This window comes from Xiphias gladius, unplaced genomic scaffold, assembly GCF_016859285.1.
Source record: "Xiphias gladius isolate SHS-SW01 ecotype Sanya breed wild unplaced genomic scaffold, ASM1685928v1 HiC_scaffold_582, whole genome shotgun sequence".
NCBI lineage: Eukaryota > Metazoa > Chordata > Actinopteri > Istiophoriformes > Xiphiidae > Xiphias > Xiphias gladius.
Window position 1 is genome coordinate 2,225 of NW_024402280.1, and position 15,387 is coordinate 17,611.

A 15,387-nucleotide genomic window follows, 5' to 3' on the forward strand; every position below is an offset into this window, starting at 1 on the left:
TAAGGAACCTAAGCCAAATATGCCACTGGCCAGGTATTAGGAAGTAAGTATTGCACGTCTAAACAATTGTTAACTCACGACAGTGACAGTTTAAAAAACAACAGTTAAAATTGATGCAGCAGAACTGGAGATAACGTCCTTTTAATCACACACCCTTATCAAATCCCAGTGCCTACATTACCCACAATGCAACTTGACCACCGATAGTTCGGTTGGAGATTTGGGTGTGTTATGCTAGTTGTGGCCTCGAGTTGCTGGCCTCATGCAAATGTTATTTATCAGATTTAGCGCAGCTCCCTCTGTCACAAAAGGCTTCATACCACTTTTCTTTCATATATTAGTAATTCCCAAGACATGTAAACAGACTTTGATGTTTAAAATGATTGAAAATCCCTTTTAAAGAAAAAGCACAAATCTGGGGCAAAGAAGTATCAGTGTAATTCCTGTGAAAATAAATAGGTCTTGACATGAGATTTAAAATACTCAACAGAATTTTTGGACCAGATGCCCTGATTTTTCAGGTCATCTAGGGCTAATGAAAAGGGCATATGGGCCACTGTTAGTTCAGACCTTATAGGTACACAGGACGGGTTGAAAGGGACAGCTAGGAAGAAGTTAGAGAAGATGGGAGATTAATTTTATGAATACAGCGTGGAAAGGTTGGGGGTTTATGTCTGAAGGAAAAAGAGAGCTTTAGAGGTAGTAATGTCTAGGTGGCAGCAGGAGACAAATAGGCTCATCTGAGTTAACTCAGAAGGCAGTGTAGGAAGGATACACATAGCATGGAGGAAGCAGCTTATTCCTAGGTCTCCTAGCCGGGCATCCTTGGCAGCATAGCAGTGATGAGTGACACAGCGAAACTGATGAATAATGTGCCTGAAAGGGAGCATGTATAGGGGGAATAAGACAGGTCCTGGGACTGACCCTCGAGGAAAAAGCAGACACCTGGTCGGAAATGGATACAAATAACTGATGATTCGATAAAAACGGTGCAAGTGCAGAGAAAGAGAGTCTTGTTTTGGGAAAGTGAGGCCAAGTGGGCTTAGGAAAAACACCATCTGGAGTACAGAAATCAAAATGTTCTTGTCATGGGGACCTGAGGATACTGGCAAAAATAGCATTCGAATTGAGAGGAAAACGTGGCCAACTACAGTTACAGTTGACAGAAAAGTTCTGCCGGCTTCAACACGTCTGGGGGCAAGGCATGTGAGTTGGTATGCAATTATTTGTCAGAACATTGGTCTGAAGATCTAGGTATAACCTGATTGGGCAAGACACGAGTTTGTTGGCTAAAAGGATTATAAACAATATGGGTTTTCAAGTTGGGAAAGAAACAAAACCATTTGCAGCCAAATTCATTGTAGCTCTGAGCAAATGTTTTAGTGATGATATTGGGGTGAAAAGGGTGAAAATAGAGAGTTAGGAAAAATAACTAAAATATGAAAAAAAAACATGTCAAACAGAACAACAGAGATCAAAATGAGGAGGCAAAGAACGAATGAGGAGAATAAACAATAATGATGACACAAAGATGAATGAAGAATCAGAAATTATTTATATGGATTGTTTTTCCCCTCAGGAGACTCACATTATAAAAACACACCTTTAAGTATTGGCCTTACCTGATCCCACAACACGAATTCCAACTAAAAAGTCACCAAACAGTTTCTCACCAATTTATGACATGTGACATTGCAAAAAGAGTGGGCAGCCTGGCTTCACTAGACTTGACCCTATCCTCCTGGATAACCCTGTGTTGTCCAGTCAGCCTACGAGCACGTCCACGAGTCAAGGACATGTAGCTGTCATCAAGAGATCAACAGCAGTATTAGATATGAGATTTAGCAATATTTAATTTGTTTTTAAAAAGTTATTTTGTACTGGGATGTTTTTAATTTACTGCATTAACAGCTGCAAGAACTTTTAATTTGACACAAACCTATTGAATAATAAGAGAATATGGTCGGTCACAGTAACTTTGAAAACGACAACATCGGCTTTGTAGATGATTGGCGGACTTTTTGGGGAAGACTTTTTTGGTCTGATTAGGAGAGATGACATTCACTTCACTTTGGATGGAGCAGCTCTCATAGCTTGGGATCTGACTGAGTTTATTAGTAGACCAAAACCATGACAACCCATAGTTGAGACCAGGAGGAAGAGTTGCAGTCTTACACACTTCTCTGTGCTTCCAGTACAGCGGTCACCCACCCAAACTCCCATAGAGACTGTGACCATCTCAATTAATTAACTCAGAAATAAACAGAAGAGGAATTGTACACAGAAGTCTAATAAAAATTAAGACCACCGCTGCAAAAGTAAAACAAAGTAGGAGAACTACATGTGGACTATTAAACATTAGATCGCTCTTATCTAAAGCTGTATGAGTAAACAATCTAATATCAGATCATCATCCTTTTGATTTATTTAGTCTTACTGAGACCCTGCTGTGTCATGAAAAATCTGTTAGCCTAAATGAATCCACTCTCCCCAGTCATATTAATACTCACATTCCTCTAGGCACCGTCCAAGGAGGTGGAGTTGCAGCCATTTTCAACTCAAGCCTAATAATCAAACCTAAACCTAAACTTAATTATAACTCATTCAAAAGCCTGGTTCTTAGTCTTAGACAGTCATCACAGAAAACTTTAAAGCCAATTCTATTTGTTATAGTGTATGTTATAGTGTATGCTCCTAGAATTCTCTGAGATTTTCTCAAGTTTAGTCCTTAGAATACAAAGTAAATAATAGTAAGTGATTTTAATCTTCATGTGGACATTGATAATGACAGCCTTAGACTTGCGTTTATCTCGTTATTAGACTCAACCCCCTCGGCCTTGTGCTGGAATATGGCATTGAAATTGAACATGTAATAGTCCATCCACAGAATCCTCCTTTATCAGACCACTATTTAATAACTTATGAATTCTTATTACTAGACTACACACCATTGGGCAAAAATGTATTCACTAGATGTCTATCTGATTGTGCTGTAGCTAAATTTAAGGTACTGATTCCATCAGCACTTAATTCACTGCAATGTTGAAATATAACAGAGGACTCCTATGCTGACCCTAGTCCCTCTCAAATTCACCATCTTGTTGATAGTGCTGCAGGCTCAATGTGATGACAATTGCCTCTACTGCCCTTCTTAAAAAAGAAAACAGTAACACATAAGAGGTCAGTTCCATGATTTAATTCCCAAACCTGCATATTAAGCAAACAATGCAAAAACCTGAAAGGCGTACTTCCAAACTGGAAGAATCCCACTTAGCCTGGCAAGAGAGTGTTAAAACATATTTGAGGGCCCTCAGTAATGCCTGAGCAGCCTATTTCTCATTTTTAATTTAAGAAAATAAAAACAACCCCTAGGCCTCTTTTCAGCACTGTAGCCAGGCTGACAGAGTCGTAGCTGTAGGGATCCGTGTATTCCCGTAGCTCTCAGTAGTAACGACCTTGAGGCGCTCCCTTAATGATAAAACTCTTACTATTAGAGAAAAAAATTCACCACCTTCTGCCCTCAACCGGCACCGACTTATCTTCAAACACAGGAACCTTAGAAGCAGCTTTATGTGAGTGATGTATGTGTCCCGTGGCTTGTTTCAGAGTGATTTCACGGTTTACAGTTTGAGAGGTGAGAGATAAACCTACATTTGAAGTAGTTTGTGTTGTTGTGAGGTGATTGAAATACAAACAAAATGGAACCATTTCTAATTTTATGGAGACCCCTGGTGGTGGTGGAGGGACCCAAAAGAGTCATAGAAGGTACATTGTATCTGTTAGATGTTGAGTATTCTGAGACACACAAACACCAACTACTGGATTTAGAAACTAGTAAAGTACAGTACCTTTTAAACTTTAAGCTGCCATCAGTCTTCCCTACTGTAACTCACAGGTAGTACATGCACCAACACCATCATGCTTATATAGAATGTCAACTTAATGTCATACATAAATCATGGGTATAAATATCCTTCTGGTTTTACGGTAAGTGTAAGTTCTACCACTGCTGGTGGGTTAAGATTTATGTTGGAAGGGAGAGTTTAATGTCACTGCTGAGAGACAAGTTCTTCAGACGGGGACGGCCCGTCATAATGATTGAATCCCTGTTTTGTTGCTGTGATTGCAGTCTGTACAAATGACTGGGAACAGACATAAGGTGTGGTGGTGAAAAAGTCAGATGACTCATTCCGCCACGGGCCAGCTGAACTCATTACATTAGAGTAACTGCAACACAGTGTGTGTTGGATTATGGACTATGCAGCTATAGAAAAACAGGTGTATAAATGAGCAAAGGATCCGCCAAGAAATATGAAATGCTTCTGCTCACAGTGAAGGTCGACACCTTTGGATTCTACCCCGTTTTCCACCTCCATTTTCACAAAATTACTTACAAAATCCCATTTTGTTAACAAGATCAGTATATAAAAGAGACTGAAAATAAAGAATCAGCAAAGTCAATTTGCAGAGCACAAATTGAAAATTGTGTGGATTATCTGCTCTTAAAAATTGACAGCTACTACTATGTGTGTCGATAAGAACCCAATATAAAAAAATGTAACCGAACCGCATTTTTAAAGTACAGAAATATTTTCTTTCCAAGATGACAGCTACGCATAAAAAGTTCATTTAGAAAAGTTGCAAATGATTATGACAAACAATAGAAATGTACAGAAAGGCATGATCATTTCAGTAAAAGCACAGCCACAATTTAGCAAATTCATACATCTAGCAACTCTGCTGAGACATAATGCCAAGAAATTACAGTCAAGCCTTATGAGATTGAAACAGACAAACATTGAGTCTGACCCTGAAAGTGAAACTGAGAAGCGTGTCCAGCTGAACTTTGCTTGGACTATGCTTGGGTTTGAAAGTAGAGAAGTTTGCGGAGAAAGTTAAAGGAACCAGGCATTTGCTTGTAGAGCCCTTTAGCAGAGTTTTGGGAGACCTCATGATTAACCTGGAAATAAGCACATTTTATAATCAGAATCATCTACATTTAAATTTAAAAGCGCTAAATTATCAAGGGGATTTAATACAACCCCAGCTAATTTGACAGTTATAAGAGAAGCTCACCATCATCAACATTGTAACCAAGTCATCAGAGGCAGCATTTTCCTCAAGAATACGGTCCATTGTCTCAACGTACCAGGATCCCGACTGGGTGTCTCTCCAAGAAACATAACCTGTATATGTCACATGGTCAAAGTGGCATTAGGAAGACATACAGCACATAGCAAGTCAAGTCTATCTATAGCTCTGAATTGCATCCGAATGACTACATTTTTAATCGGAATAAACACAGATGCACGAATGCAACGCGCACACACACACACATTCAGACACGGACACACCAGGAAAAGTCGAGTAGGACACCAGAATGTCACTCGGTGTGGGCAGAGTGGCTCTGGCGTCTGGTTCATCGGACATGCTCAAAGAGTCGCTGCTGGATGACATCGGAATGGCGTCTGTCTGGTCATCTGCTCCACTGATGGATGGTTCGACTTCATCAGGGGACACTTCAAAGCCTGTGTCTCTTTCACCTCAAAGACAAAAGCGTTTTCCCTCTGAGAACACTTAAAGTGCATGTATAACCTTTAAATGTTGTAAGTAGGACTACGCATTTTATACATGACTAGTTACTTAATAACAGTATGTTCAGTGCTAGCTACCTCCTCCACATGCCTGGATGAAGAAAAGTTTGGGTTTGCCCTGTAAAGACGGGCAATGCTGGCCGTTGAGGTAGTTTGTGATATGCTGAACTGGGACATACTGTCCGTCCACACCATACACAGCGCCAGGGAAGCGGTTGTGACTCACCTGTAAACATAATTATGAACACACATCAGGTCTTACATTTCATCTGGATCAGAACTTGTGTAGGCCAAAGAGAGCTCTGGTAGGATTTTGTTAGAGTAGGTGTCAGCGAATGCGACACATTTTACGACTGCGGCCTCTCTGGACACAAAAACTGATATTTCAACAGTCACTGGCATATCATTAAACCATGAATAATTACAGTGACCGTTTGTCTAGTGATCTTAAGGTGATGCAACAACTTTTATTATAAATATGTGAAATATGTGAATTGCTCTGCTGTAAAAATAACGGGCAGGTCTTACCTCAGTCCCATGGGACAGCATGATAACCACACAGCAGTCATATTTTGAGTGGTCCTTCTTAGACAAAGCTGACAGTTCACGCTTGATTTGCTGAAATGTGAAGAGAACTCTTAGCTATACAAACAGGAACTCCAGGTTTTACATGTGGTTTGAGACACAGGGGCAGAAGAAATCATTCTTACTCTTTGTTTAAGATTTGTCTTGACTTCCACAATAAAGTTCAGTGCCTTGAATCTTCTCTCCAGCTTGTCACAGTCTATGTTGGACCCTCTGCGATTACTCAGCTCGCTCTGAGGTTCAAACTCCACATTGTTTATGATGAGGCAGTGTCCACATGGGCTGGCATCCATTTTATAGCTCTGACATAGACGTACACAGAAAAGGAAGCAAAGGCTGAGGCCTGATGTACACTAAATATGTCATCTGAGAATAAACAGATTCTACAGTGGCCTTTGTCTTTCTGCTGGTTGTAAAGTGCATCATAAATAAATGGTGCTTACCTGAATACTGTCCCGTCGTGTTCTGCCATGTGGCCTTGGTCTCACGTTCTCCCTTTCAGGTGCTGTGACATAAGCATCAGCATGTGTTAAACATTAAGGAACTTACCAGACTGTTACCAATATGTAAATTAACTGGATGGTTTACATGGACTGGGAGTAGTTCTTGGTCTCTGTATTGGATAGACAAGGACGTCATCTTTTCTTTGCTTATCAATATCCATTGGAGAGGCTATTAAAGAAACAAAGAACATACGTTTGAGTGACAAATGACACCAAATTGTTCACATTACAAGAGCTAGAAATGACCTTAACCATTTTCCTACAAAGTCCATCTTTAAAAACAGATATTAATACTCATGAGATATACCAAAGTAACACACACTTACAAACTGGCAGAGGCTGGACAACAGGGCGAACAACCTCGATGGGTGTTGCAGGCTGTAGATGAACTGTTGGAGCTCCATTTTGTAGGAGCTCTGCCAGACTGTGCTGATCTGTCTCTTGGAGGCACTCCAGAAATAATGGAAAGGCTCGACTCCCGCGGGTCTCTAGGTCTCGGACTAACTCCCTGGCCTGGTCACGTCTTGTCCCAGAGCTCTGAAAGGAGACACTGTGTCAACCTGAACCTCACCTCACAACCTGAACCTGAACGCCGTGACCTACATAGCTGTCCTACCTTAATCTCATCGATCATGTCTTGGGTGAAAACTCCTTTTTCAAGAAGGCCATCATAGAGGTTTGACGGGTCCAGGTCTTTCACCAGATTGGTCCTGTTGCGCTGAAGAATCTTCTTGTGTCTTTCCTCCATTCTCCATCCGACACTAACGACCTGAGTGAGGACGACAGAGGAGGTGTCATAAAAGCTGCAACTAACAAATTACGTGGCTGTTTCAGATTCAGTCGTTATCCTAAAGTGTGTGCAATGACCCAACTAGTTTGTACAGGGAAATGATACCTTGTTCGTGTACAAATGTTAGAAGCTTTTTTTTTTTTTTTTTTTAATTTCGTTTCTCTTATTTGGGTTCGGTTGCACTCGCCATTTCCTTGTTTACATCATCTCTGCCTGTGATTGGTCCACCGAGAGCGTAAAGACAGAAAAAAAAAACCCAGTGTGCATTTGATTTCCTTTACTGCGCGCCGCTGCCACGCGGCTACCGTACCGCAATACGTTCATTCTAAAAAATCGCGGCGCGACGAACATCAAACCAAAAGCACACAAACGAAGCAAAAGGTGTCACCAAATACTCAGACTCTCAAAATTGCTTTCGACACAGGGCGCCTCCCCCTCTACCTCCGCTTCGCGGCAGCAGGTTGTGAGCTTGCCCCGGAGGAGCTGTGGGATGCTGCTGAACACACCCTTCGCATTTCGTTGTCTTTTCACATCAGCGCTAGCCGAGACGCCGCGGAGCATCTAAACCTTTACCCAATATGTGGCGTAGTACCGGTTGACCGCATCCGCCTGAGGTGACGGGGAATGTAGAGCTGTTGCGTGCAGACAGCGAACCACTGTAGCGACGCAACTAACCCTAATGAAAAAAAAAAAAAACCTGCGTGAACGCTTTTGTCCTCGAGGAATAACGTTAATGCGACAGCCCAGTAACATGCCAGCAAGATTATGATGTGTATTAGTTAGCTGACATATATCACCTAGCCTGTCTAGCTTCTGGTTAGCAAGCTATAATGTAATTTTCACCATCTTATGCTGCCCGGTTGTCCTCATCATTTTGCATCACTACAAGGCTAACGTCAGTATGGTGGAAAGGCATTTTAAATTGGTTTTTAAACCAGCTAAAGGCTGCGTCGTTATTTCAGGTCTGTTCATCCTCAGATTTAGTCCACTCTAACTTGAAGGTGACAGTTCCTCTGATGTGTTAAAGGTAACTGTGATGGCAGGGTCAAAGATGTCTTTGCTGCTGGCTGTAGTGTTGGTCCTCTCAGTGCTGCTGACAGGAGCAACGCGTGCTGGGCCTGAAATGGACCCATACAAAGTCTTAGGAGTAACCAGGACTGCAAGCCAGGCTGAGATCAAGAAGGTCTACAAGCGTCTTGCAAAAGAATGGTAAATATTTTCACATGACAATGGCTTGTTATTACAAACCACATGCAGCTCTTAACTAACGAGCATCTTCTTCTCAAGGCATCCCGACAAAAACAAAAATCCAGGTGCTGAGGACATGTTTATCAAGATTACCAAATCTTATGAGGTTAGTCACATTTTAAAATGTGATTCATCAACTGCCTGTGCAACTGATGCATAGCCTTTAGTATCACGTGCATGACTTGAAGATGTTGTGTCTTATTGATGTTTGTTCCACCCGACATTTAGATCTTATCCAATGAAGACAAACGGGCCAATTATGACCGTTACGGGCAGACTGACGACACCCAGCCATATGGCAACGGTCGCTATGGTCATCGCCACGACGGCTTTTACTTTGACGAGTCTTTCTTCAACTTTCCCTTCAACAGCAAGAACCACAGAGATTTTGCTGACAGCAAGTACACATTGCACTTTAACCAGTATATCAGTGACGTGGTGCCTGAGAGCTACAAGAGACCCTACCTGATAAAGATCACCTCTGACTGGTGCTTCAGCTGCATCCACATCGAGCCTGTCTGGAAAGAGGTGGTGCAGGAGATGGAGACTCTAGGTTTGGAATGACATATAAGTCACTCAAATAATCCAACTGTTCTGCCCTCTTTGAAATTGCACAGAGCGAGTGGAACAGGTTGATGTGCGCATGTGTCTTTTCAGGTGTTGGAATAGGTGTGGTGGACGTTGGCTATGAGAGACGGTTAGCCAATCACCTCGGTGCTCATCGCACCCCATCAATACTTGGAGTCATCAATGGCAAAGTGACATTTTTCCATTATGCTGTTGCAAAGGAGCATCTGAGGCAGTTTGTAGAGGACCTTCTTCCTCAGAGACTTGTGGAGCGGGTAATTATCTGCCTGTCTTGTGATAAACATTGTATATGCAACATATTACAGGACAAAGGACATTGCTTTATCCGCAGAGGGATGAATTGCTTGCATATATCAAGATGAATGAAACAGTATTCATTCTTCAAATTCCAGGTCACTGACAAGAACGACCTGCAGTTCTTGAACAGCTGGCATGAGCTCAACAAGCCACACGTGCTTCTTTTCGATCAAGTGCCTGTAGTTCCTCTACTATACAAAGTAGGCTCTTGTCTTGCAGTTTTCTTTACGTGAAATGTACCTCAGGTACCACTGACTTAGTAACTGCATTACTAAAACAAACATATCAATAATTTGTCTGTGCATCTCCATAGCTGACAGCTTTTGCTTATAAGGACTACTTGCAGTTTGGCTATGTGGACCAGGGCCTTTCAGAGACCGCCAATCTGCAGAAACAGTTCAATATTAACACTTATGCTCCAACCATGCTGGTCTTCAAAGAGAACATTGACAAGCCTGCTGACATTATACAGGTAAATCACAGCAATCTGGAGCCAAAGGAAATAAAGTAGTTCCGCTCTCTTTTGCTTTGATCATTCACTGTTATTTATACAGTGATGTAGTTTCACTTATGTTCATCGAAACATCAGCTCACTCTTTTTTTGTGTGGTTATGTTGTTCTCTGCAGGCTAAAGGAATGAAAAAGCAAATTATTGATGAGTTCATGTCAAACAACAAATTTCTCCTTGCACCAAGACTGGTCAATCAAAAACTCTTTGATGAGCTCTGTCCTGTGAAACAGTTCCATAGACGTAGGAAGTAAGAGAATCTAACATTTTCTTTTTTAACAAGTCAGAGAAAATTGAAATATAAAACCAAACTGGATTAATTATTGGTTGTAAATCCCATATCTCATTTTATGTACTTTATGTCACGCAGTTTGTATTTACCTACGTACTGTAATGTCTGTTCTCTTCTCAGATACTGTGTCCTGCTGATCACACGCGACGAAGAGACCTTTTCTTTTGGGAACCAGGCGTTTCTCTCATTTGCCTCCACCAATACCAAGGAAGTTGTGAGATTTGCTTATGTGTACCAACGGCTACAGCAACCATTTTGTGACATCCTCATGCAGAACAAGGACAGTGCACATTCACCACCGCAGGTACACCCACACATGTACAGTACAACACTACAACTGCCAGTTCCCCTATGAATTTACCTTAGAGAGTTGGCATTGCTTTAGGATATGGAATATATGAAATTCATTTGTTTTAATATGTAGCAGAATAATCTATGAGTGCAAGGATTTGAGTAATGATTTCAAGGGTTATTCCTCACTGCCAAAACAAACAGCTGGGGAGGTTTTTGGAAAAACTATAGGACTAATTAAAAAACAAAAATAAAAAGGGGGAACTCAAATGCATTTTTTTCACATGCACTATGTATTTTTAGTTGTCAATGCTTGTCTGTACACTGTATAAAAGTCATTGTTTATTTTTTTTGTTTTTTTTTTTGTTTGGATTTGATTTGATATTTCCGTAAAAATTTTACTATTCAAGACTCATATTACTGGACTGAGTGCCTCTTTGAACATTTTTCTTTGTCCTGTATCACATCTTAAAGTCTCTCTGTTGTTTGTTTGTGTTGTGTGTGTGTGCAGGTGGTGATCCTGGAGAGGCGTAATGCTGCGGGGAAGGCCTTGTTTAAGCCTGCGACCACCTGGAATGGCAGTGAAGAGGACAAGCAGAATCTTCTGGAGGAGCTGGAGCGACTTCAGAAGGACCCGTCCATCCTCATCCATGATGCCATGCTGCCTGAGCTCAACAACGAGTTTGCCTCTGTATGTTCTCTTTGAGTTAAAATAGTGGGTTTGAACAATGCTTGGCTCTGCAACAAGCTGTGTAACCAATATTCTTATAACCAAGTACTGTTTGCTAAATGTCAACCATCACCAGTCCGGTTACTACATGTAATACTCTCACTCTATAGATGTTTGTAATCCGATGGATCTATGCATTTTACGATTACCTCTCTGAAGTCATCGATGATATTCTGCATAACAACTGGTAGGTATAAATCTTTTAACTTTCTAACTGACGTTTCATTCGGTTCAGCAACAGTACTTATTCTTCAAGCAAGCTTTCTTCTAACCGTTGTGGCAGAACACACTCTTGAGACATAAATACAGTGTGCTTCGTGCATTAAGACATCTGTGATGACTTGCAGGCGTGAGATGATGCCTCTTCTGTCCCTCATCTTCTCTGCTTTGTTCATCCTGTTTGGAACTGTGGTCATCCAGGCCTTTAGGTTGGTTGATTTGCCATACACGTTTCACTAGACCATCAAAACTGTGAGTATAGCAACCCCACTTTTCTTGGGATTGGTGTAAAACATAGTATAAAGACATCTTAAGACAAACCAAAGACAACAAAGTTATTATTTGCTATTAATATTACTTTGTTACACATACACATCCCCTCTGGGGGAAAAAAACTTTTTTTGTGTGTGTTTTCAGTGACTCAAATGAAGAAAAGCAGACAAAACCAAAGGCAAAGGATGGAACAAAAGCAGAAAATGGGTCACCAGGGACTGGTACTTCAAGGCAAGATTACATTTCAAATTTTAACTTTTTATTGAGTGCATGATTTATCATTGTCTTTTTAAGCTCTTTATTTTCTGGGTTTAGTCGGCCCCCCAAGAAGAATTTTGTGGAGGTGACAGAGCTGACAGATATCACTTACATGAGCAACCTGGTTAAGCTGAGGCCAGGACACATGAACATAGTGCTGGTGCTCACTGACGCCTCCAAGAACATCCTCCTTAGCAAGTTTGCCAAAGAGGTCTACTCCTTCACGGGGTAAGCTAAACCTTCTTTCAGGGAATAAATAAAGTCCATTATGAGTTATTTTGTGTGTATTAAACAATAGATACTTCGTCACATTCATTCTTTCAACTCTCTCTTAGGAGCCTGACGCTGCATTTCTCCTTCCTGAATATTGACAAGCACAGTGAGTGGATGAACACACTGCTGGAATATGCCCAGGACGCCATGCAGATCGATGCGGACAGGGACGACGGTGAAAACCACAAGATAGACTACACTGGCTACGTACTGGCACTTAATGGCCACAAAAAGTACCTTTGTCTGTTTAAGCCCGTCTAAACTGGGGAAGACCTTGACACTAAGTCATCTGAGGATGAAGGGGGCACTTCAGGGGGGAGAATGAGGTCCGGTTCCCGTGATGACCACCCACCACGCAAATCCAACCGATCCCGCAGCATATCCACCCTGCAGATCCACCACAAGCTGGACCGCCTGGGATTGTGGATGGAAAGACTCATGGAAGGCACTTTGCCTCGCTACTACATCCCATCCTGGCCGGGACTAGACAAGATCACCCCCTGTAAATAGATCGAGGCAAGTTCGGAGGGACTTGGTATTTATCTGCTGTCACACAAAAATGGTTCTCCTCGTTTTCTGCTGAAGTAAGGCTGGAGCTGGCTTTTTTGCACTTGAGATATTTATAGTTAAAGATGTTTTAAAGTTGAGTCTATAGTACAAACTTGGCTTTAGGGCAACTACTGTGGGACAGGTCCTTTAGCATACCCCTTTACACTCATCGCATGCTGTTTTCAACCGTTGGTAGTCTTATTTTATTCAGGCAAACGTGCAGCTACAGCCTTTTGAACAGAAAACAAAGTCACTGTGGCCACATATACTCTCTTGCCTTCATGACCATCAATCATTTTCACGTACTCTAAAGGAGGCAGGATAACTACCTTAGTCGTCATTGATGAAAACTGTGAGAGATGCATGTCTCTAAACACTAAATGACTTTGCCTTTTTATGCATCTGTCCACTTTTTTTTTTTAGGTTTTAGATTATCTCCTGAATGCTGACTAGCTCGTGCAATATAGCATACTGCTGTAATGCCAATGCCTTTTACCTCGACCTTAAGGGTTTCCCAGTGTTCTTCCTGATCATGTGATTGCAGAAAAAGAAAATACTTGTTTTGTGACATGGAAACTGTTTGGGCTGTGATTTAAAATGTGCTTCACTACAAATAAGAATTATTTAGCCCCCTTGGTCTATTTAATAACCTCAGTTAGCCAGTAGCTTTATGTAGCAAGCATAATGAACAGGCTGTCCATTTCATGGTCTGAATTTTTTCCAAATGGCCACGAATAACTGATACATTATCATTATGTCATCTTGAATTATGTAGACAAACACATGAAAGTGAGGTCTAACCTAGTGTGTACTTGCTTGGTTTATTAATGTGTAATGTCCACATTAAGTGTAAAAATCTCATTAATATAATTTAGTTTGTACTATGTTATGTAAATATTATGCTTAATCATGTTATCTATAGGACCTGTATTTTAAAGTATGTAACTTGAAAGATACGGTCAATGTTTTACATGGACTTATCTAAATGCTTTAGTTAAGTTTTTTTTTTTAGTTCTTTAGGTCAAATTTCCTTTTACAAGTTAGTGTAAAAAAATGATGTCTGCTACTGTCAGATGTTTCAGTTGGTCTTCAGTACTGCATTTATCCTCTTGTTGGTTGTGATAAAATGCGTAATGTTTATTAATTAAAGCATACATTTTTAATTGTTGCAGGATTTATTTTCCTTACCAGCTCATTCGGCAAGACAGCCTGGTCATCCTGCATTTAATGAGAAAAAACATGTTCCAAGTACCTGTGATGCCATAGGGTGGAGACACCTTCACTAGCTCAAATCCAACAAGATTTAGACCACAGCAGCCCCGAATAATCTCAATACCATAAATACAATCAACATAACAAAAATGATTACTCTATGAATATTGCATTGAGACAAGACTATAAACCAAGACAAATGAGTTGTGTTGTAAAACAAAAAGAAAACAAAAAGGTACATTTTGCCTTTGGTTTACCATTTTGCTGTTAACTGCTCCTATGTTGTTTCTTGACATATTTTATTATATTTATTTCCTAGTTTGGATTTTTAAAGAGAGTTTGGCAGTGTTTTGTCACACCGGGGGGAAAAAAATAATGTCCAAATTAGGAATGCCACTCTCACCTGAGCATCACCCTGGATGGTCATTTTCGCTTGCCATTATAGGAAAAGCATGTGTTTCTAATAACATAATAAACAATGGCTCTGTTTAGTTTGAGTGTCCCATTAAGCCATGACAGTGTGACGGTTAGCCAGCATGCGCAATAGGTAGAAGACATCTGGACATGTCACAATAGCACTGGAGTAATTAATAAAATTAGTGATGGCTGAACTCTATTTAGCTGCTTCAGTTCCAAGGTCCTGCAGGGACCCAGAATCTGTATGAATCCGACAAACAAAGCTGACATCTGTTTATCTGTAGGCACAAATTGTCAAAAAGAGAAAACGACGGAGAGGTAGGAAGAAAATTTTGTACAAAAATATGTGTAGTAAGTAATCTTACCAGACTGCAGGTTTGCCATAGATGCTGATGTTTAACGAGGCGAACTGACAAAGTAACTTGAATTACTTTAAACAACACTCATCGACATTTTTGCAGTTTTGCAGCTTTCATTATTATTTTCATGCAGACATGTGACTGACTTGCCGGGATACAAGTGTAGTTGGTCGGCAGGTGTTTAAAGATGGCACTGCAGCGATCGGTTAAAGATGTTTGAGTTTAGTTCACACAACGTCTCGCCATTACACCTGCATGGACAACGAAAATAACATATGTCCAACACCAACCAAAAAAAACAAGACCAGAAGATATAGTACCTGGATGTAACTCCAGTTCAATGAGTGTGTGCTTCACATAGACCTTCAACATGCTCTGCCTTGGCATCCTGAGGCAGAACT

At 40.8% G+C, this 15,387-nt stretch overlaps 2 protein-coding genes across 4 annotated transcripts; one reads left to right on the top strand and one right to left on the bottom strand.

Annotated features, from left to right (window-relative positions):
- Positions 1–2,600: 2,600 nt before the first annotated feature.
- On the bottom strand, positions 2,601–8,087 carry casp9 (caspase 9, apoptosis-related cysteine peptidase). 3 transcript variants are annotated; one of them, XM_040123341.1, is made up of 11 exons: positions 8,046–8,087; positions 7,299–7,451; positions 7,009–7,219; positions 6,768–6,851; positions 6,623–6,684; positions 6,305–6,481; positions 6,123–6,212; positions 5,673–5,820; positions 5,355–5,543; positions 5,077–5,186; positions 2,601–4,960 (listed from the first exon to the last, which is right to left on the bottom strand). In XM_040123341.1, exons 2-11 carry the CDS (start codon positions 7,428–7,430, stop codon positions 4,856–4,858), a joined length of 1,308 nt encoding a protein of 435 aa, XP_039979275.1. In that variant the 5' UTR covers positions 7,431–7,451; positions 8,046–8,087; the 3' UTR covers positions 2,601–4,855. The 3 variants fall into 3 exon arrangements, with proteins under 3 accessions (XP_039979275.1, XP_039979273.1, XP_039979274.1); XM_040123339.1 differs by having other exon boundaries at positions 7,979–8,050; XM_040123340.1 differs by lacking the exon at positions 8,046–8,087 and adding an exon at positions 7,578–7,696.
- dnajc16 (DnaJ (Hsp40) homolog, subfamily C, member 16) lies at positions 7,775–13,065 on the top strand. Its single transcript, XM_040123338.1, is given in 15 exon segments — positions 7,775–7,853; positions 8,500–8,681; positions 8,760–8,826; positions 8,949–9,273; positions 9,378–9,562; positions 9,701–9,805; positions 9,919–10,077; positions 10,233–10,363; positions 10,526–10,709; positions 11,208–11,387; positions 11,537–11,613; positions 11,774–11,854; positions 12,063–12,149; positions 12,234–12,404; positions 12,512–13,065. Coding segments are annotated over 14 exon segments (2,373 nt in total). The 5' UTR covers positions 7,775–7,853; positions 8,500–8,508; the 3' UTR covers positions 12,960–13,065.
- Positions 13,066–15,387: the final 2,322 nt, after the last annotated feature.

Coding starts and splice junctions, on each gene's coding strand:
- casp9 (XM_040123339.1), bottom strand. Junction 6,685..6,767: donor AAGAACTACTCCCAGTCCAT/GTAAACCATCCA, acceptor CTTATGTCACAG/CACCTGAAAGGGAGAACGTG. Junction 6,482..6,622: donor CACGACGGGACAGTATTCAG/GTAAGCACCATT, acceptor CGTCTATGTCAG/AGCTATAAAATGGATGCCAG.